Genomic DNA, 22,437 nt, shown 5'->3' on the forward strand with positions numbered 1-22,437 from the left:
ACAATACAAATCCTGTTAAATACATAAAATCAAACTACTTTTGTTGCTTTTGTGAATGAACTCTCTGAGTTTCATCTATGCAGCTTTGTAACATGGGACTCATGAGTATAAAGTCACAAATGCAGTGATAGAAAGGTAGGGGATTGAGGATGTAATTTAATTCCCTGGTCCTAGTAGGAATCAAGTAAGTGGTAATGCCATGGGGCAGGACTTAACAGGAAAGAAAATACGTCCAGGAAGGGAGTAACAGAATGGAAGCAATCGACAGTGTTTATAGAGAGAGGTGAAATTTCTTGGGATGTCCATGGTGGGTGACTAATTGGGAATAACAGAAATAATAAATGATCATTGCAAATATTTGAGAATATTTTCAAAGTTTTATAAATTACATGTAAATTGAAGAGGAAAAAATGGACTTTTAGTAATCAATACACAAAACATCTAGCGGTTATGAGGTTAAAATAAGTGATACCACTAAATTAAAGGAAGAGTTAAGTATTTTTAAATCTATATTTCTTAACTACTTTTTTTTTTTTTGAGAGGGAGTTTCGCTCTTGTTGCCCAGGTTGGAGTGCAATGGCACAATCTCAGCTCACCACAACCTTTGCCTCCCGGGTTCAAGCGATTCTCTTGCCTCAGCCTCCCGAGTAGCTGGAATTACAGGCATGCGCCACCACGCCTGGCTAAGTTTTTGTATTTTCAGTAGAGATGGGGTTACTCCATGTTGGTCAGGCTGATCTTGAACTCCTGACCTCAGGTGATCCGCGTGCCTCGGCCTCCCAAAGTGCTGGGATTACAGGCATGAGCCACCGCGCGCCCGACCTCTTCCTAACTACTTTTTACCTATGAGAGCCAAATCCTGCATTAGGGTTTTCAAAATCACAGGCTCAGAATAAAAACTTATTCGGAGACCAGAAGTCATAAAGTCCTTTAGAATAACAGCATTTTGCACCCAGTAAATCAGTACATTTTTAAAAACATTAAAATAATTACATGAATTTGAAGATGAATCAAACCCAGTTTTAATCTTCTAAACGTCTACTTGTATAAAACCCAATATAAATTTATAATACTTCTTTTATACATGGCAACTCTGGTTCTCACTAGTTAAATGATTCCTAGCCCAGCAGGAAAAATTCACTAAAAGTCAATCTAAATTTAAAGCTGGTAACAGGAACCTATTCAGAATGTAAATAACATGCCAAGGAGTCCCATGAGCTCTATTGAGACCTTTCAGTTTGTTAAGACTACATGAACATTACAAATAGCAGCAACACTTACCTTTCAGTGTGGCCTTCTTCAATACCTTCATGGCATAAAGCTGCCTAGCATCAGAGCCTGAGATTTTTTTAACTAAGAAAACCTGTATTTAAATAAGAGAAAATAAATATTACAAAGTAGTATAAACTATACCTTTGTTAAAATAAGACCCTGCTATAATAGTTTATTATAATATAGATTCAGATATACTATAGATTATTTTCCCTAAAATGTATCCATTATAAATACTAGTTATAAACAGTAGTTATAACTTGGGGTGTCAATATAAGTGAATACACTTTTCCCATTTTGTTGTTTGCCAGTTCCCAAAGAGCATGTAACACATTAAGACAGACCAAAAAAAAAAAAAAAAAAAAAAAAAAAAAAAAATCCTTAAACTACGTATGTATGAATTAGATGGAAAAAATCCCAAAATGTTTAAAGTATAACAGGTGGTATGATGGCTCTGCTTTTAACAAAACAGAAATTCTACTGAGCTCATCAAAATTGTTTTACAGGGGTTCCTCTTGACCACAATTTCCTGTTGATACAAGTACTCACTGATGAAGGGTCTTTTCTGTATACAAAGGTTGTATATAAATCTCACTGCTCAGCACAACAATTTAAAACACTTACATTGGGCCAGGAGTGGCGGCTCCCGCCTATAATCCCAGCACCTTGGGAGGCCCACGAGGGTTGATCACCTGAGGTCAGGAGTTTGAGATCAGCCTGGTCAACATGGTGAAACCCTGTCTCTACTAAAAATACAAAATTAGCCAGATGTGGTGGCTGGCGCCTGCAATCCCAGCTACTTGGGAGGCTGAGGCAGGAGAATCACTTGAACCCAGGAGGCGGAGGTTGCAGTGAGCCGAGATCACATCACTGCACTCCAGCCTGGGCAACAAGAGCCAGACTCCGTCTCAAAACAACAACAACAACAAAAACGAAAAACAAACAAACAAAAAAAAATTGAAGAATCCTGTGCACAAATATTTAATGTGACTTAAGTCAGAACCCACCTCCCCACCTTTTTATGGTCAAATTATCGCATACACCTAAACATGAAGAACACAATTCTTAGGTATGTTATTGGGCATCCTGACTTTCCAAATATTTGTGCAAAATGAATAAAGCCTGTTCTAAATAATTCATGGTCATTCTATATCATGGCTAATACAAGACTACCAATACATCCTTTCTACTCATTTTGACCATTAGGTTCATGATTATTTCCATTGAACCTTTAAATAGATATGCCAAATAGATTTGAATTTCAACTCCTTTTCCCTATCCATTCTTTTGTAGCAGTCTTCTTATGCTGCCACAGGTGGGAAGAAGAGACGTAATCACAATCAATAATTAAGTTTAGGATCTGGTTTCATTCATCTGATTTAGCACATCAGGCTATTAGCACAATATTAAAATATGATTCATTCGACTGATTCTAGGACAAGGCAGAGTTTCTCACTTGGAGAAATTGTGCCAAGTCAATGGGCAATGACCCCAAATCAAGTGAAGAGCACCACAACTTGCAGAGAAACCCTGACGCGGGGTGTGTTGCTCTCCTATAATCACCACCCCTTTCACCATGCCCCACGCTTTAGCTCCTTTCAGCCAGTTAGTGGGGAGCCAACCTAGGGAGAGAAAAGCATCATTAACCAGGGTGGATCTAAGCTCTGGAATGATGTTTAAGTATTAAGGGTAATCAGAGATTATTAATATTTTTGATGGAAATAAAATTTGATTAGGTAGAGATAATTAGGATTTATTTGATATTTAATCATCCTTAAGATTCCCTAACCAAGTTTCTTGGTTCCATTCTGTAAGAAAAATTCTCCTGGTGAATTCCAAACTTTCAACTGTTCTTTGAATCCATCTTCTTAACACTCCAGCACTTCTTAGTTTGCAAAGTACTTTCACAACCATTTGTAACAAATCATTGTGTCGATTTTGGGAGGCAGACCTACTAGGCAATGCCTATTTTATAGCTGTCCAAACTAGGGCTTAGGGGGTTGAGTAATTTGCCCAGTGTCACAGTGGAGGTACTGGGACAAAGTCCATGTCAGTCACCCAGTATTCTGCTTCTGCTCAGGGTGCTGTTTATTTGTTCCCTTTGGCCAGTAATCAGCCAAGCCCAGCAGGAGCAGCAGTGGTCCCAGCTGCCATCACTTCCTCCACCAGAGCATTTCTGACCTTTTCTCACTCCCCCATGAAGCTATTCTAGTCTCTGACAGGTCATCCCTGTTTCCTTGGCTTACTGTGGCCTTTCAGAATGAGTAAGAAAGGAGACAACCTATTTTGAATGTTTGGTATTTATAGTATGATATTTAAGTTACTTTTAAAGATGTAAAGGGAGAAGCATGCTAATTCCAAGAACTTAAATATTGTGTTCCCTGAAAATCTAATGTATAAAAATTACCCATCTATTTGGGTTTGAGTGGTGTGATAATTTAATACCAGATATTATGTGCTTGGCCTTTTATCATTTAATTCTCACTACTCTCCTATGGGGTCAGAACTATTACACAGTCATTAATTCTTTCCAGAATTATATGCCAGGCACTGTGCTACTGGTTCAATGCTGAGACTTGATACAAGGCATGACCCTTCACTCGTGGAACATTTAGTCTAGTGGGGGAGACAGCCACTAAACAAATAATTAAACAAATGAAAAACTGCAATTGTGGCAAGTGCCATGAAGATGAGGTATATAATGTTCTGAGAGGGTATAATGAGGGAACATAACCTGGGAAGGATGCAGGGAAAGCCTCCTTGAGATCACAGGTGCAAGAGGAGCTAACCAGCTGAGGAAGAGGCAGGGGTAGAGCAGAGTGTTTCAGGCAGAAGGAATAAAACATGGAAAGGCTTTCTAGCAGGATGGAGCTTAAGGACTTGGTCCTGCTTAAGGACCAAAGAAGGCAGCTAATGTGACCAGAACACAGAGAGTGAAATGAAAAGTATGAAAACTGATGCTGGAGAGGTAGCTAGAGACCAGATTGAGGGGCTCCTCAGCCATCTTAAGAATTCATCTTTATTATAAAAGCAAAGAGAGGCCACTGAAAGGTTATGGGGGGTAGAGTAAAAGATTAGTTCATGCTGGCTATCATGTAAATAATGGATCAAGGCAAGAATACATTTGGAAAGACCCAGTTAGGGGACTCCGTCAATAGACCAGGAAGAAAGGTGGTAGCATATTCTGGAGGGGTGGCAGGCAGGCTTTGAGAAATCTTTACTGAATCTATAGCACTTGGTGACAGATAAAATTGGCCAGGTCAGAGTGGGATAGGGGAGGTAGGGACTAGAAATATACACCAAGAATGCTTCCCAAGTTTCTAAATTGCTTAATGAGAGAAAAATGAAATAGAACAGTTTGAGGCTTAGGGAAAGATCATGAGTTTGGTCTTAGACACGTTGATTTTAAAGTGCTTTTAAGACACAGAAAAAGAGTAAGCAGCTGTGCATAAGAATTCAGAGCTTGGAGGAGCAATCTAGATTGGAGATATACATCTGTTATGTCAGCTGTATGTGAGTTACAATTAAGATAGCGGGCACAGAGAAAATCAATTAGTAGAGTATTAGTAATAGAGAAGAAGGCAGCCTAGAATCGAACCTTGGAGAACTTCAATATTTAATGACTGGCTAGAGGAAGGAAATGGTGATCCAAGAGGTTAAGTAACTTGCTCAAACACACACAGTGAATAAATAGAAGAAAAAAAACTGAATCGAAGTCTGGCTGACCTAGAGCCCAAACTTACAACCGTTATGCTCCGCTGGCTACTTACTCTATATTTGGATTAAAAGCATCCTTCTGGGTTCGAAAGAGGTTAACAACTGTAACAAATTACCTATGCTAGCCAAGAATTGCTAAATACCCCCACTAAAATACACAAGAGAGCTAAACTGGTGCTGTTCTGAAACTTGCAAAGCATGATATCTTCAAATATTTCCTTACAGAGAGGTGGTAAGGAATCACTGCATTGTGAAAGTTGAAAGCAATCTCCAAATGTTCCTTTTGCCAAGAAACAATCTAGACCCAGTGATCCCCAACCTTTTTTAGTACCAGGGACTGGTTTCATGGAAGACAGTTTTTTCATAGACTGGGGCAGTGGGAGGGGGAGATGATTTCAGGATGAAACTGTTCCACCTCAGATCATCAGGCATTAGATTCTCATAAGGAGTGCACGACCTAGATCCCTCCCATGTGCAGTTCACAACAGGGTTCCTGCTCCTGTGAGAATCAAATACTGCCACTGATCTGACAGGAGGTGGTGCTCAAACAGCAATGCTCGCCCGGGGGTTGGGGACCCCTGGTCTAAACAGATCAAGTAGCAGTAATTATAACGCTGTACTTCTCAAAATGGAGTACAGAAATGCCCCTGAGGTGTGCAGTGTGTATGTATGTGGTGGGAGACAAGCAGGACATGAAAAACACTGATAAAGATGTTGCATTTTCGGCTGGGCATGGTTGCCAATCCCAGCATTTTGGGAGGCCGAGGTGAGTGGATCGCTTTGAGCTCAGGAGCTCGAGACCAGCCTGGGCAACATGGCGAAACCCCACCTCTATAAAAAAACACAAAAATTAGCTGGGCGTGGTGGTGTGTGCCTGTGGTCCCAGCTACTCAGGAGGCTGAGGCTGGAGAATCGCTTGAACCTGGGAGGCAGAGGTTGCAGTGAGCCGAGATCACGCCACTGTACTCCAGCCTGGGTGACAGAGGCAGATCCTGTCTTCTGGAGGAATTTTACCTGGTGGCTTTGGGAAGCATTTTTTGATATTAAAAACAAACGCGATGTTACTGAATAAAATGCAAACTTTCCACTCATTTTAAGGACAAGCCAGGAGTCAAGAAAACTTCAAAATTGTAGCAGTAGCCCCCAACCCTACTTCTTTGGGAGCATCACTCACTTTATGCTGGTATTAGAGTACGCTGGAAGGGAGGCTGAGATGTGCTGTTATACTGTATTGCAAGATCACCATCCAACCCTACCCAAGGACTCAAAAAGAGGCCAGTGTATCAAGGGAATATCTTGTGATTTTTAACCATTCAAGAATCACAACTGGAGAGGTCATGTGGTCTTGAAGATAAAGTATGAAGCAAATACTACCAATTTACTATAATTTTCCAATGTACTTTTGAACTTTATTCACTTTCCCACACTTACTGATAGTGAGAAATGTAAAAAAACAGAAAACATTGCTGGTAGGAAGACTGGTAGCATTTCATAAAATATTTGTTTCCTCATGTGTATGAAATACATATGAAATTAAAAGACAACTTTTAAAAAAGCACACACTCATGACTTACCTTTCCAAATGATCCCTGCCCTAATACTTTTAAAAGTTCAAACTGGGAAGGATCTGCCTTTTCATGTCCTTCCTTTACATGATGTGTGATTGCAATTTCTTTGATACTGACTTCTTCCTGTTGAGATAAATATAAGGGGAGCAAACAGGGTTAGCCAGAGCTATTTTCTCCCGCTAAAAATCAAACAATATTAATTTAATTATACTAGAAATTAATTAGAAATCAATCTAATTTCTAAGCAAATTAGAAATCCTCAAATTAACATACAAAAAACACCATTTACCAACCCATCAAGTGAATATGCCACACATATATACTTTCAGGTTAAGCGTCAGAGACAGTTATTATACCAGACTACTACACTGACCAGTTTAACCTCTACATGACATTTAGTACTAAATATTTCCAAGTCTTCATTCTCTCTACTGGAGACAATTAGACTAGTTTTATTGGGTGGGGGCAGAAGGTGTAAAGAAGTCTGAAAATAACAGATCGGAATAATCTGCTGTGCTCTGGTGTGTGGTTATACTATGCAGAACTAATGCTATTTTAAAAAAGTGTTTATTGAGGAGAGGGGTTGAAAAACATTCCAGGGTAAAAATGGAGATTTCTAACCTCAATGTGGCTGTTTAAGTACACTGAAGTTTTATCCCTTTGAAATGTCTGTTACTTTGTATCTAGAATAATCTGGGATCTGAAAGGGGAGAAAGGAGTAACTCTAAAACACAAAAGGAGAAAAGATTTAACATTTGGATGGATAATCAGACATGGAAAAAAATGACTATTCAGCATGGTGGAACTGTGAGAGGTATCTGGGTTAAGAGAAGGATTTTAAAAGACAGTGAACATTTTAATATATTTGAGGAAAAGTGTCAGAACAAAGAGAAAATATATGAAATATACACAGGATTTCGATTACTTATATGAGATCAGCAGATTAGGTTATCTTATTTAATCAAGACACATACTGTATGTTATAGTCAAAAATTACAACAAAACAAAACCTGACAAAATCAGAAACATAAGCCTGTCAAATAAAGACTAGCACTTCTATTTTGCTGACTATAATGTGTTTTTCTAGGTGCATAAGTACTGTTAGTAGAATCTCAATGTGTTATGTAAACATAAATAATCTATTGTCTTTGTTATTGTCTTATCCCAGACAAACATTTGCATTCACTTAACCTTTTCTGAGATGTCCTTAGAATGCTGGCAATATAAGGAATTACAAAGATTTCTCAAAAGGACATACCAGAATATCCTAACACGGTAGCTTTTGAAAATGAGTAGTAAAAGGAAAAAAGCTCCCAGAAAAGGAGAAAAAGGAATCCAGGCCCAGTACTTTATTTCCAAGACAGATGCTGTAATTTGTAGGTTATCCTACTACTTAGGCAGTTCAATCATATTGGACTCTCCTGGGACTTCGGGAACAATAATCAAATCATTTCCTAACATCAGTATAGCTCTTTATTTCACAGTTTCCCGTGCATTATCTCCTTTAATTCTCACAACGATCCTGTGCAGTAGGTATTAGTGTAGAACCAAGCATTAGCTGACTCTTAAGACGCTACCCCTTTCCTCCAAATAAGACCAAGGTACAAGGGTTTCAGACACCCCTTTCTCCAGAGACCAAGAGCTTCAGAGTGATAGCTGTTAGTAGTTATTAGTACAATAGGGAAGGCAGGAAGCAAATTATCAAATTTTTTAAAAAAACCTTTCAAAGAACAAAGTATACATGGGATTAAGATTTAGACAGAAATCCAGCAAATACTATTATTGAGCACCTACTACATATCAACCCTGTGTTAGGTGTTTTTTCATGTTTTATATTCATGCTTCACAACAAATCTTTGACCACATGTTAATGTTAGAGAGGACTGACATAACATAAATGAGTAAACCTTAGAACAAGCATAAACATTTCAGAGTTTTCTATGTACTCTCCCATTTACCACTAGAAATTTGACAGATCCTCTAAAAACAAACTGGTTTGAATATTCTACGGTCTGAAATTTAAAGAGATTAATTGAAGGCTAAAGATCACAAGCCAGTAAGTGGTAAATTCAGGGCTCAATTCTAGGTCTCCTGACTTTGAAAACAAGTCCCTTACCATTACACCACACTGAGATCAATGACAGGAAACCTATATAGGCTTATGACACTGGTCTTCGTAACCGGTAACCGGTCTGTTAGCTCAGTTGATGACAGCAGTGTTCTTTGAACTTTTTGGTAGCACATCCTTAGCAGGAAAACGAACAAACAAAAAAACCCAAAACAACAAAAAACACAAAACCAAAAATCCCTACATACACAATATTTGTATCCTTAAAATTATATACACGTAAAGAAGTTCTCTTCTTTTTCTATACCCCAAAGTGCTGTCACATCATACTCTGAAGACTAACCAAGTTAATGGGCTGGATTCCAGCATGTGTCAGTCTCATGTTAAAAACCAAACAAAGAAAGAAACAAACAAAAACTATCTATTCAAGAGCCTAATTGGAAACTAGCAGCCATTTATGCCTTTAAATTATGAGGTCATAAAGAACTCTATTTTGTAATGTTATATATTTTTTACATTTTTCTTTTGTAGGTAAATGAGATGTGATTTATCAGGTAACAGTATTTTTTCACCTTATATTTCACAGCAAATCCTACAAAAATTGTTGGTCACAAATAAAGATGCAACACAAGCAGGGAAGAACAATCACCTAATTATAAACACATTCCATTTTGTAGCAGGCATACAGGATTAACCCTTACCCTTAAATAGTGTGAGCTACAATCAGGCCATGAACTTCAAAATAAACAGTTACTACTCTCATCTTTGATGACTACCCTTCCTTTCATCTCATGTCAAATAAGTTACTAAAAAATGCAGAGTCTGACTGGGCACAGTGGTTCACTCCTGTAATCCCAGCACTTTGGGAGGCTGAGGTGGGCGGATCAGCTGAGGTCAGGAGTTCGAGACCAGTCTGGCCAACATGGTGAAACCCTGTCTCTAGTAAAAATACAAAAATTAGCTGGGCGTGGTGGTGGGCACCTGTAATCCCAGCTACTTGGGAGGCTGAGGCAGGAGAATCGCTTGAACCCAGGAGGCAGAGATTGCAGTGAACCGAGATCACACCACTGCACTCCAGCCTCCTGGGCGATAAGAGCAAGACACCATCTCAAAACAACAACAACAACAAAAAGTAGAGTCTAGCCTGGACAATATAGTGAGACTTTGTCTCTACCAAAACATTTACAAGATTAGCCAGGTGTGGTGGTTGGTGCGAGCCTGTAGTCCCAGCTACTCAGGGAGCTGAGATGTGAGGATCGCTTGAGCCCAGGAGGTCGAGGCTACAGTGAGCCATGATCGTGCCACTGCACTCCAGTCTGGGCAACAGAGCAAGACCCTGTCTCAAAAGAAAAAAAAAAGCAGTGTCTCCCTTTGGTCCCTTCAGTGTAACAACCATATACCGAAACACTATGTATCAAGCACAGTGTTGAGAACACTTTTCATTCTTTCTTTTTCTATTTCCAGTGGTATCATCAAGGTATAAGCCTTCATTACCTTTCAGCTAGAAAACTGAAACTAGATTGGTTACTCATAATATCCCTTTCTGCCTGCGTCCACTCCAATTCATCTTTTTGACAAATTCACTTTCTGAAATTATACAGCTTCAGTCATATGACCAGGCTGTTCAAAAACTCCTCCAAGTTTTATCAAATTAAATGCACTGCTTCACCTGGGCATTCGAGGTCCTCTACAATACGGCCTCAACCTACTTTTGTGATATTATCTCCCAACATTCTCTTACACATAGCCTTTTGTCAACCCAGGTTATTTCTTATTCCCTAAACTTTTTGTTTTTAAAATCAAAGTAATACATGCACATTAGTAATAAACAGTGGCAGAACAGCTTATGGTGAAAAGCAAGTCTCTTCTCACCCTCATGCCTAGACTTGAAAAAAAATCAGTTCTGCATCTACTTTGATAATTTCTTAATTTATTAACCTTAAGACAATGTCTACTAACTTAAGGTGAGGGACTTACTTATATTATGCCCCTTCACTTCATCATCTTCTTCTCTATTGTTTGGTAATTATATTACCTTTACATAAACTTCTCATCTTTTCTCTGCTTTGGACAGAATCCTAACTCTTCCCTTTGAAAAAGGAGGCTAATAGTGCCCATATATTCTTCCTCTTAAACTTCTTCCCATTTGCTGCTAGCTGTATATAATTTTATTAATATTAAGGCTATTAATTTTAAGAAAATTAACATTTCCTCCTGCAACCACAACTAAATCCTTCATGCTCTATAGCCTGATTCTAAAGTTGAAAGCCTATAGACAACAGCATCCATATTATCATGACAATATATGGTTCAAATGAAGGCTAGGTAATATATTAAATTTCCTCTTATATGGGCCCATAACAACAACTCCCAGGCCAATCTAAGGGGACTTAAAAAAAAATTAAAAATAAAAACTTCATTTAATGTTAAAATGGTTACTTCACTGTTTTCAGTTTTCTATGTCTCTTTCTTAGATGACTGCCTTGTAACTTCCAAAGAAAGGTGTCGTGGAAGAAAACTTTCTGAACCTCACACATCTGTAAATGTTGTTATTTTGTCTTGCCATTTGTATAGTTTGGCTTAATACCAAATTCCAGAAGAAAAATAATCTTGCCTCAGAACTTTGACACCATAGATCCACTGCCTTCTAGCATCCAGTTCTTCTGATGAGATGGGTGATGCTAGTCTAGTCACACTTTTTGGTAGGTCTGGTTTTTCTTTCTGGAAGTTTTAAAGATTTTCTCTGTCCTTGTGTTTCTGAAGTTCCCCAATAGTGAGATAAACAGGGTCTTCTTTCCTTCAGAATGCTAGATGCTTGGTGAACCTTTATAATCTAAAGACCTGAATTCTTTAACTTTGTGGGGAATTCTAACATTTATTTGATAATTTCCTTCCACTCATTTTTCAGGGCTTCTCTTTTTGTGACTCTTCTACTAATTGAATAGTGTATGTCTGAAATGGAATAGTTTATGTCATTTTTTTCTCCTATTTTCTGTTTCTACTTTTTTTTTTTTTTTTTTTTGAGACAGGATCTGGCTCTGTCACCCAGGCTGGAGTGCAATGGTGCAATGTCAGCTCACTGTAGCCTCAACCTCCTGGGCTCCAGCAATCCTCCCACCTCAGCCTTCCCAGTAGCTGGAACTACAGGCATGTGCCACAACACCTGGCTAACTTTTTCATTTGTTTGCAGAGACAGGGTCTCACCACGTTGCCCAGGCTGGTCTGAAACTCCTGAGTTCAAGCAATCCGCCTGACTTGGCCTCCCAAAGTGCTGGGGTTACAGGAATGAGCCATCATGTCCAGCACTGTCTCTACTTTCTAAGAGACTTTCTTGACTTTATCTTCCGACTTTCATACTAAATTTTTTATTCTGGCAAATCTTAAAGTAAATTTTCAAGTGTTTCTTTTCTTAGTGTGTGTGTGTGTTTTAAAAAGCATCTTCCTCCACTCCCTACTCTCTTCCCCCCAAAACAGATGCGATCATTTCAAACCTCTTTAGGGATACAAACAGGGATTTATAAAATATTTTTCTAAATCAGGGCTCAGAGAGTACGGAAAATACTCTTGAGGGTGGAGAGAAAAGATCAATTCCTGTGGCAAGTTTGACATTGGTTCAAGTTTCAAAAACCTGCCACTGTTTTATCCTGAACACGCTTTTCTGTTCCAAGTTTAAATTTCATAAGACCTATATTTTTAATAATCACACCAGCGAACTATTTTCTATCTACTTTACATATATGCAAAATTACAGTAGTATAATACGCAAAATATCCTGGGTTGAGATCTCGATGCCCAGATCGTACTTAATGTCACCAGGTCATAGGACCATGACTATTTTAGAAATGAATCTAAGGTTCAACTAGGACATAATACTAATGCTTGGGCAATCCTGGACAACAGGTAGGAAAGCAACAATGTACTTTTCTAGCCCATACTTGGAATCTAATGAGATGGATGCAGAAAGGAATATCAGATTTCAAAGGGCAGTGATAAGCCAAGAACAGACTGACATGTGCATGTGACAAACATATCTTATGTCACTAAATCACCTGTTACTGAAATAAATCTGTCACATGAAAACATAAAATTATAGTTTGACTTGACATTTTGTAAAACTGTGTTTTTGCCTATAAGTACATGGTAAAGCAGCTATATTAATAGTTTTATGGAAAAAAATTATGTTAATAAACTGGAACACAGACATAAATTATATACACTCTAATTATTCTGTGAGGCTCACATATGTTTACATTCTCTGGCACAACTGTTTTTTAAATGATAAATGGGTATCTGTCCATTCACTACCACAAAAAACTAACTTTGTGCATTTAAAAACAGTAATAATAAATTCCATGTTATTACTTTTACACAGACTATGTTGATTTGACAAGCAAAAGTCTGACTATAGGCAAAATTTTGAGGATGGCAGCAGATCTACATCACGCCCTGTTTCATTCTTCCTATATTTCCACCCCTTTCAGACATTTGCCACCTCCCTCAGCCTAGGTGTTGAATACCCTTAAGCTATGTACGGGAATTCACTAATTCATTCTTCCATCCATTTAAACATTTATTTTTGAGCACCCGATACATGCTAGGTACTCTTCTAGGAGCTGGGATATACAGTAAGTCAAATGGACCAAAAACTTTGCCTTTTTGACAACAGACCAAATAATAATAATAATAATAATAATAATAATAATAAGTAAATAAAGGTTAGAACATGATAAATACTACGAAGAAAAGATATTGAGTTGAGTAAAGGGATGAGAATAGCAGACATGGAAAGGGGGGTTGTAATTTTCAATAAAGTAGTCAGGGCAGGCTTTATCAAGAAGACGCTATTTGAGAAAGACCTGAGGAAGGTGAGAAAGTCAAGCAACTGGGGAGAAAACATTCCTAGGAGAGGGACGAACCAGTACAAAGGCCAGAGTGGGAGCACACCTGGACACTAGAGTTTAAATCAGAGAGTATGAAAGACAGGTAGAGAAGAATGAGGTCAGAGAGAGAACTAAAACTCAGGTGGCTCTCCTGCTTTTGCTTTTTCCTGAACGCCTGGTCCCAGTGAAAATGTTTCTGATCTATGACATACTCTGTTAGAACCATTCATTTTCGTTGGAAGGCCATTCAAATGATGGGCCACGTATTGTACTAGGTGTTAGAGATACTAAGACAATTTACCTGGATCTCAAAGATTTATTATTAGATAAATATTTGTTGAGATATGACCCCTGATGGATAAAACGAAGTCAGTTCAGTAGAAACATATAATTTTAGAAATTTTGTGAAGAGTGTCATTTTGGACATCATGGAAAAATGAGGAGAAAATTTATGGGCAGGTAGATCTTTTGGTGTCCCTCAGTCATACAGAAAGCCACCCAGTTTGTTTCCCAGGACCAACAAAAGGTCCTTAGGTTTATACCTCAATGGTCTTTAAGGTCCACTCTTTAGTGGGGAAAAAAATAATCTACTGTTTCCTTTTCAAGTTGTGAGAGAAAAATATCATTTTGATCTTAAAATGTAAAAAGGATTAAAGAAACTGAAATTAATGCTATTTGAATTATCGAAAACCTAATATTGTAACATGCTAACTAAGAAAACAAACTGAGAGATGTGAACTGATTTCAAAGAATGATTCAACATTTGGCATTATGCCCTGCCTTGTATACATAATTTCCTTTTTCCTCCCCTCCCTTGAGTCAGGAAGTGTGTTCTTGAGGCATTTGTATTTTCTAAATTGTTTTGAATGCCAGAAAATATTATTGAAGCTTGAAGTAAAATATTTAAATGTTTCTTGGTAAAAGTCAGTAAGTATTTTCTAACTATGGATGTGTAACCATTTTTTGTTGTACCATAAAAAAGAGCTTACAAATGAAAAATGCATACTTTATTTGTCCCTTAAATGTCGTTCTAAATTAAACTATCACCCTTTATATAGATACCTATAGTTCTATAATATGTAGTTTTATTTTAAAAAGATATGTTAACCTCTTTGTAGATGATCAAGATACATAAAAATTATTTTGCTGTGACACAAAATTAGGCTGGTTATTCAAGCCATGGTGTGAAACTACGTATTAAAATATTCTAGATTACAATCTGACTGAATTCAATTTACTTCATTTGCTATGGAATGATAAATAAGCTCAACATTTTTCATTTAACCAAATTCTTTAAGAGAGCTTTAAGTTCTTATAAGTCAGCTCCTTTTATCTATGTTTGAGAAAACAGCAAGCTGGTTCTCCAGATTAACATTTCTAATCACTGCCACAAAGAGCAGAGTTTTCTCCCAATCTGGAATCCCGATCAGCAAATTTAATTCTCTTTAAAGAGCTGCTGGATAGCACAATTCTCATGGCAAAATATCAAGTTGATTTTGGCAGGATTGTAGATTAAATATATTGCAAATTAACATCCACTAAGCCCATTTTAACAAAATAATTCTTTGAAAATTGTTCCTACTCTAAATCAGATAAAATTACTTGAAGTTATTTAAATATGGAGTTGCTTTAAAACTTCCATGTTTTTACAGGAACCATTTCCACCAAAATGTGATTTTAAGTTATTGACTGCTTAAAATAACATACTCTCCTACTCACTAAAGTTGTTTTCATTATAGTAATCTCCTAAATATTAGCAAATTTGCAATTCTGTTTATGCCTGATTTAATTTTGAGAATTACAGTCATTTGTTTTACTATAAAAAATTACAAACACTAGCAAGATAAAAATTACTCTAGCACTAAAAAAAAAAAAAACAAAAAACAAAAAAAAACAACCCAATGTGAAAGTAAGTTGACAAAATATACAGAGTTGAAATGTATAATATACATAACTGGCTTACTTTTAGTAAACAGAGATATTATCCTTTAAACGTTCTATCAAAACTGGTTTTGAATTTTGAAAAGCTGCTTTAAAGAACATATAAAATAATTACTATAATTATAGTTAGCTCCAACTGAAACATTTTATTCTTTAAAAGAAGCTGAACAGAGCTTACCTGTATAGAGCGAACACGAAAAGACAAAAATTTAAACATGGCTACGAAACCATGATGGTGATAAAAGAATTTCTGACGGTAAATTAAGTTATAAAGGGAAGGCCAAGCCCCTGCAAGTTTTCTCCTACCAGCTGTTCCGGCAATTAGAAAATTTCCTGTCAGGTGGGTCCTGAAAATGCTAGAAAAAGAGGCCGGACAATTTTCCTGTGGTAAAAGAAAGAAGAAACCTGCCGACAGGGGCACTAATGTAGCTGGATAGGTAGGGAGGCCAGAACAGGAAACCAAAACAGATTTGCCGATAGCCAAATCCTGTTGAAATGTTCTTTTCTCCTAGTTCCCAGCAATCCGGACAATTTTCACAACCAGTGAAACAAACGTTATTTTAGAATCCTGAGAAATGCCAGAATTTCTTAACTATATGAACCTTTAAAACAACTGAAACTAGTTGCCACTACTAAAAGTTGCTAAACTGATGCACAAGTGGAATTTGACCCTTTGCAGTGTGTTTACACGCACACTCAAGCCGTGGTCTCAAGACAATTTTAAGGTTATACACAGGCATGTCATGGGTGTTCCCTGTCAATGAGGAAGAGTTTCATAACTACAGGTAGAAAATGAAGATCACAGGCAAGAAACTTTTAAAATTGTGATGTACGGACAACTGCGACCTGTCTTAAATGAAAGTAAATTACTTTTGAATTTATGTTAGTCATAGCATTAATTATCAACCAGATTAAAGACTTAAAGGCCCATAGTTAAAACTCATATTCCTAGTTGATAAAATATAAGTTAAAAAAAAAAAAGAAGTCCAATCCTTGGGTTATTAGCAAAACGGAACACTTAAGAAGCCATTTTGGAAAAGAAGGAGGGGTCAAGCTACCATATAATCCCTCACTCCATTTCATTTCATACTGTAATACCTTATAGAAATTTTTCTAAGATATTTTTGCTTTGGAAAATGACAAGTATGCCAACATTCAGAACACAATCACTGCAATAGTGGCATTTAAAACATCCAAAGAACAGCAGCTTCAAGAGTTGTGGGATAATGCTCTACTTAATGAACATTTAATCTATGTGGAACCAACAAAAACCTCAAGGGTTAATCTACACAGCCTGTAAGAATTTAATAAAATCATGGAATTTTCAAAACCTGAAGACACTCTAGAAAGTACCAAGAATAATCGGCTCACTTTCTGGATGAAGAAACTGTGGTCAAGGTAGGCCCATATTTGGTGATGGAGCTATCTATAATGGGAGTTCAGTTTAGTACCCACTTACTGAGCAAACATTAGAGAGCCCATTATGTGTTACAGATCCTACATGAAAAGCCAGGACTCTTCCTCCTCTATCAAATTTTTATAAAAATGTTCTATAAATGACCTAATGGAAGTTGAAGAGTAACTAAAAAAAAAAAAACTTTGCTCAATTTAAAAAATTATCTTACATAACCAAATACATTAGCAGCAACAGGGACCCAAATAAATATCTAAGATAGAACTTTGAATTCTGCCTGGAAAATTGTGCACTCCTCTTGTTTAAAAACGCATGCTTCAGTTTTTCAGCAAGGCAGGCACTTAGGAACTCTCCCATCTCCCAAAAGGAATTACTTGAGACTCCTTACAACACTCCAAAAGGGCAGCAAGGCAAGGACGACCACCTAACACAGAATGGCAGTCTGAACATGAGGTGGCTCTTGAGACTATGTCAGGAAAAAGCATCATGTTTACTGCAAAACTAATGAAGTAGGATATCTCTGTAAGTAGCAGTCACTGACTTTATTTGTCCGGAGCCGTGAGGCCCAGAAATTGCCGCGGCCTCTGTTGCTTAAGCTCCGCATTGTGGAGGCAAGATGGCGCACTTCCTGGTTCTTCATCATCAACTTTTCCTGCGCGCGCGAACTTTTCCCGCGCGCACGTAGATAACTTCTCGCGCCCGGGAAAGACTAAGTCTACCGAGCATGCGCCTGGTGATGTCTCTCATTATTCTCCTCCCCGCCTGCTCTGCCGCCCTTCCTCTTTCTTACCAGCCTATATAAGCTGTACCAACGCCCTCAATAAACGAGACTTGATCAGGATACTGTCTTGTCTCCATTTCTTGTGTCTCTTGTCTCTCTAAATTCCCACCCCCTCCTCCAAGGTCTGTGTTAACGATCCCGCTGGACGGGACACATGGCGCCCAAACATGGGGCTTGGATACGAGGGAACTACGTGAGGAAGAGGGTGCATAGAAAGGCCGGCGACTAAAGTGAAAGAAAAATCCCTCCGACCGTCGCGGGAGCCTGCTGCGTCGGAGTTGAGGGTAAGTTACGCGCCCGAAATGGGACAAGAATTAAGCCAGCATCAAATCTACATAGGACAATTAAAAGAGGCTTTAAAGACACGGGGAGTAAAGGTTAAAAGTGGTGACTTATTTAGATTTTTTGATTTTGTGAAAGATACCTGCCCTTGGTTCCCACAGGAAGAAACCATTGATATAAAAAGATGGCGGAGGGTGGGAGACGCCTTTCAAGATTATTATAATACGTTTGGGCCGGAAAAAATTCCTGTAACCGCCTTTTCTTATTGGAATTTAATCAAGGATCTAATAGATAAAAAGGAGGCCGATCCACAAGTAATGGCTGCGGTCACCCAGACTGAGGAGATTTTAAAGGTCAGTTCTCAGACCGACCTTGGGAGCCCCCCGCCAGACAAAGAAGTAGATCTTATTTCTCTTGAAAGTGATGACGAGGGGGCCAAGGCTCCTTCTGTAAAAGACAAAGTGATGCTAGGCGAGAAGAGGCCCAAAAAATACCCAATTCTGCAAACATCACAAAAAGATAAAAGTAACGACAATCCTGACCTTTCAGATGTAAATTGGGATGACTTAGAGGAAGAGGCAGCTAGATATCATAATCCTAACTGGCCTCCCTTTTTTTCGTGTCCACCTCCCTATAACGGGACACGTGGCACTTCTGCACCCAACGTAATGGCGGTAGTCAATCCAAAAGAGGAACTCAAAGAAAGAATCGCTCAGCTTGAAGAGCAAATTAAGCTAGAAGAGTTACATCAGTCACTAATCATTAGGCTGCAAAAATTAAAAACAGGAAATGAGAGTGTAACTAATTCAGAGAATATGGGAGGCTTCCCTCGCCCACCTCAGCGGCCCGGACAACATGTCCCAAAAGGAAGATTTTCTACTAGCCGAGACAGGGAAGAATCCTCCCCTAAAGATATCTTCCCGGTAACTGAAACTGTAGATGGACAGGGTCAGGCCTGGAAGCATCATAATGGATTTGATTTCACTGTCATAAAAGAATTAAAAACTGCTGTTTCTCAATATGGAGCTACTGCTCCATACACTCTTGCTATAGTAGAGTCTGTGGCCGATAACTGGCTTACTCCAACAGATTGGAACACACTAGTCAGAGCAGTCCTCTCAGGGGGAGATCATTTGATTTGGAAATCGGAGTTTTTTGAAAATTGCAGAGATACAGCCAAAAGGAACCAACAGGCAGGAAACGGTTGGGACTTTGATATGTTAACTGGCTCAGGTAATTATACCGACACTGATGCTCAGATGCAATACGACCCTGGACTATTTTCACAAATCCAGGCGGCCGCTACAAAAGCCTGGAGGAAACTCCCTGTTAAAGGAGACCCAGGAGCTTCGCTTACTGGAGTCAAGCAGGGACCTGATGAGCCGTTCGCAGATTTTGTACATGGGCTCATAACAACCGCAGGAAGGATTTTTGGTAATGCCGAGGCGGGTGTAGATTATGTTAAACAATTGGCTTATGAAAATGCCAATCCAGCTTGTCAAGCGGCAATCCGACCTCATAGAAAGAAAACAGACTTAACTGGATATATCCGTCTCTGTTCAGACATTGGGCCCTCCTATCAACAGGGTTTAGCAATGGCCGCAGCTTTCAGTGGACAAACCGTAAAAGACTTCCTTAATAATAAGAACAAAGAAAAAGGAGGGTGTTTTAAATGTGGCAAAAGGGGACATTTTGCAAAAGATTGCGGCGGGGATTCAAATAAAAACTCCAAAGCAAAGGTTCCAGGCCTTTGCCCAAGGTGTAAAAGAGGAAAACATTGGGCTAATGAATGTAAATCTAAAACTGACAGTCAGGGAAATCCTTTACCATCCCAACAGGTCTCTACTTGAGACCGTAGCACAAATCAAACATGTGTCAGACACAGCCAAGTTATTTTTACAATGCCAACAATTAATACATGACAGATCAACTCCCTTCTTTCTTGGACATATTAGAGCTCACTCTGGATTGCCAGGACCCCTATCCCAGGGCAACCAAATGGCTGACATGGCAACCAAAACAGTAGCCATAGCTACAAACACAAACCTAACCCAAGCACAAGCCACTCATGCCTTACATCATCTTAATGCTCAAACTCTAAGACTAATGTTTAAAATAACTAGAGAACAAGCAAGACAAATAGTCAAACAATGTCAGACCTGTGTAACACACCTACCAGTCCCTCACTTAGGAATTAACCCAAGAGGACTAGTTCCCAACATGATCTGGCAAATGGATGTCACTCATTATTCAGAATTCGGTAACTTAAAATACATCCATGTATGTATAGATATATTTAGTGGATTTATACTGGCCACCCTACAAACAGGCGAAGCTACCAAGCATGTCATAGCTCATCTACTACACTGTTTCTCTATAATTGGAAAGCCTAAACAACTAAAAACAGACAATGGTCCTGGCTATACATCCAAAGCCTTCCAAGACTTCTGTCTTAAATTACAAATAAAACACATTACTGGAATTCCCTATAACCCTCAAGGACAAGGAATAGTTGAAAGAGCTCACCTATCCTTAAAAACCACCATTGAAAAAATAAAAAAGGGAGAATGGTACCCTACTAAGGGCACCCCTAGAAACATTCTTAATCACACTCTTTATTTTGAATTTTTTAAATTTAGATGATCTGAACAAATCAGCAGCTGATCGATTTTGGCATTCTGATTCCAAAAAACAATTTGCCATGGTTAAGTGGAAAGACCCATTAGACAACACATGGCATGGTCCAGACCCAGTGTTAATCTGGGGAAGAGGCTCAGTTTGTGTTTTTTCCCAAACTCATGGTGCAGCCAGATGGCTGCCAGAGCGACTGGTAAGACAGGTACCTAACAATAGTCAATCCAGGGAGTAACTCTCTCCCTGAGAGTACCCTTTCCTTCTATTACAGAGATGAACTCCAACTACAGGCCCCTCTGGACCTTAGTGCTGACTTGCCAAGTATTCCAGGTTCATACCGGTTTCGGTAATCCACGTGAGGCCCTTACATATATACAACAACGGCACGGTAAGCCCTGTGATTGCTATGGGGGATATGTGACCTCCCCTCCAAATAAGTACCTCTCAACTGTGTCCTGCTCCGCTCACACAGCATACCTGCCTAGTGACTCCCTCAAATGGAGGTGTGTGTCAACCCCTAGGATATCTGACGGAGGGGGCATTACAACTTGCCCTTGCGACACATTTAAGGCTACTATGCACAGCTCCTGCTACACCACTTATCAAGAATGCACCTCTGACAATAAGACATACTATACTGCTATCTTAGCTACAACTAGAAACCCCACTATAGGGGCCAGTAATGTCCCTACAGTTTTGGGAAATAACCATAACCTTGAAGTGGCTGGCTGCACTGGTACAATAGGCCAGCCTGTCTGCTGGAATACTCATCCCCCTCTCCATACCTCTGACGGAGGGGGCCCACAAGATAGGGTCCGGGAAATTATGGTGCACAAAAAACTTGAAGAGTTGCAAAAATCTCTATATCCAGAAATTCGCTACCACCCTTTGGCTCTGCCCAAAATCCGAGGGAAAGAAAAAATTGATGCCCAGACTTTTGACCTCCTCACTGCTACTCATAATCTGCTCAATAATTCCAATTCTAGTCTAGCCAATGACTGCTGGCTATGTTTACCGTTAGGAGATCCCGTTCCTCTTGCCATACCCAGCAATGACTTAAACTATACATCCAATACTTCCTGCACCATAATTCCTCCCCTTCAAGTGCAGCCCCTAGAATTTTCTAACTCCCCTTGCTTCTACTCCCCTTTCCTCAATAACACTTACGACATCGATGTAGGAATCGTTGAATTCAATAATTGTTCCATCACAACAAATATTTCCCAATCGCTGTGTGCCCCAAACAGTTCAGTTTTTATATGTGGCAATAATAGAGCGTATACCTATTTGCCTGGAAACTGGACAGGACGTTGTGTCTTAGCCACTCTTCTGCCAGATATAGACATTATCTCTGGAGATGAACCTGTACCTATTCCAGCTATAGATCACTTTTTGGGAAGAGCCAAAAGGGCAATACAATTTATCCCCTTACTTGTAGGATTAGGCATCACTACTGCCATAACAACTGGGGCTTCAAGCCTAGGGGTCTGTTACTCAATACACCAAATTGTCTCGCTAATTGATCTCAGATATGCAGGCCATCTCAAGTACTATACAGGATCTACAAGATCAAGTAGATTCCCTGGCAGAAGTAGTGCTCCAAAATAGACGAGGCCTAGATTTATTAACTGCTGAACAGGGAGGTATATGCTTAGCTCTACAGGAAAAGTGCTGTTTCTACGCCAACAAGTCCGGGATCATCAGAGATAAAATCAAGCGTCTACAAGAAGACCTAGAAAAACGACGAAAAGAAACTGATAACCCGTTTTGGACGGGGTTCCATGGACTCCTCCCCTATATTACACCGTTCTTGGGCCCCCTACTTTGCCTATTGCTCTTACTCTCTTTGGGACCTATAATATTCAATAAGCTCATGACAT

The 22,437-nt window shown here is 39.0% G+C and overlaps 1 protein-coding gene across 5 annotated transcripts in view; it reads right to left on the reverse strand.

Annotated features, from left to right (window-relative positions):
• Positions 1–22,437, reverse strand: part of RPS6KA3 (ribosomal protein S6 kinase A3) — a 125,171-nt gene that overhangs the window by 55,132 nt on the left and 47,602 nt on the right. For all 5 annotated transcript variants that reach the window (XM_010379704.2, XM_030933531.1, XM_030933530.1 and 2 more), the window contains 2 exons: positions 6,564–6,680; positions 1,282–1,363 (listed from right to left, as the gene is read on the reverse strand). In XM_010379704.2, the coding sequence (XP_010378006.1) occupies positions 1,282–1,363; positions 6,564–6,680 (199 nt within the window). The remainder of the gene's footprint in view (positions 1–1,281; positions 1,364–6,563; positions 6,681–22,437) is intronic.

The sequence above is a fragment of the Rhinopithecus roxellana genome, chromosome 7 (assembly GCF_007565055.1).
Source record: "Rhinopithecus roxellana isolate Shanxi Qingling chromosome 7, ASM756505v1, whole genome shotgun sequence".
Lineage (NCBI taxonomy): Eukaryota > Metazoa > Chordata > Mammalia > Primates > Cercopithecidae > Rhinopithecus > Rhinopithecus roxellana.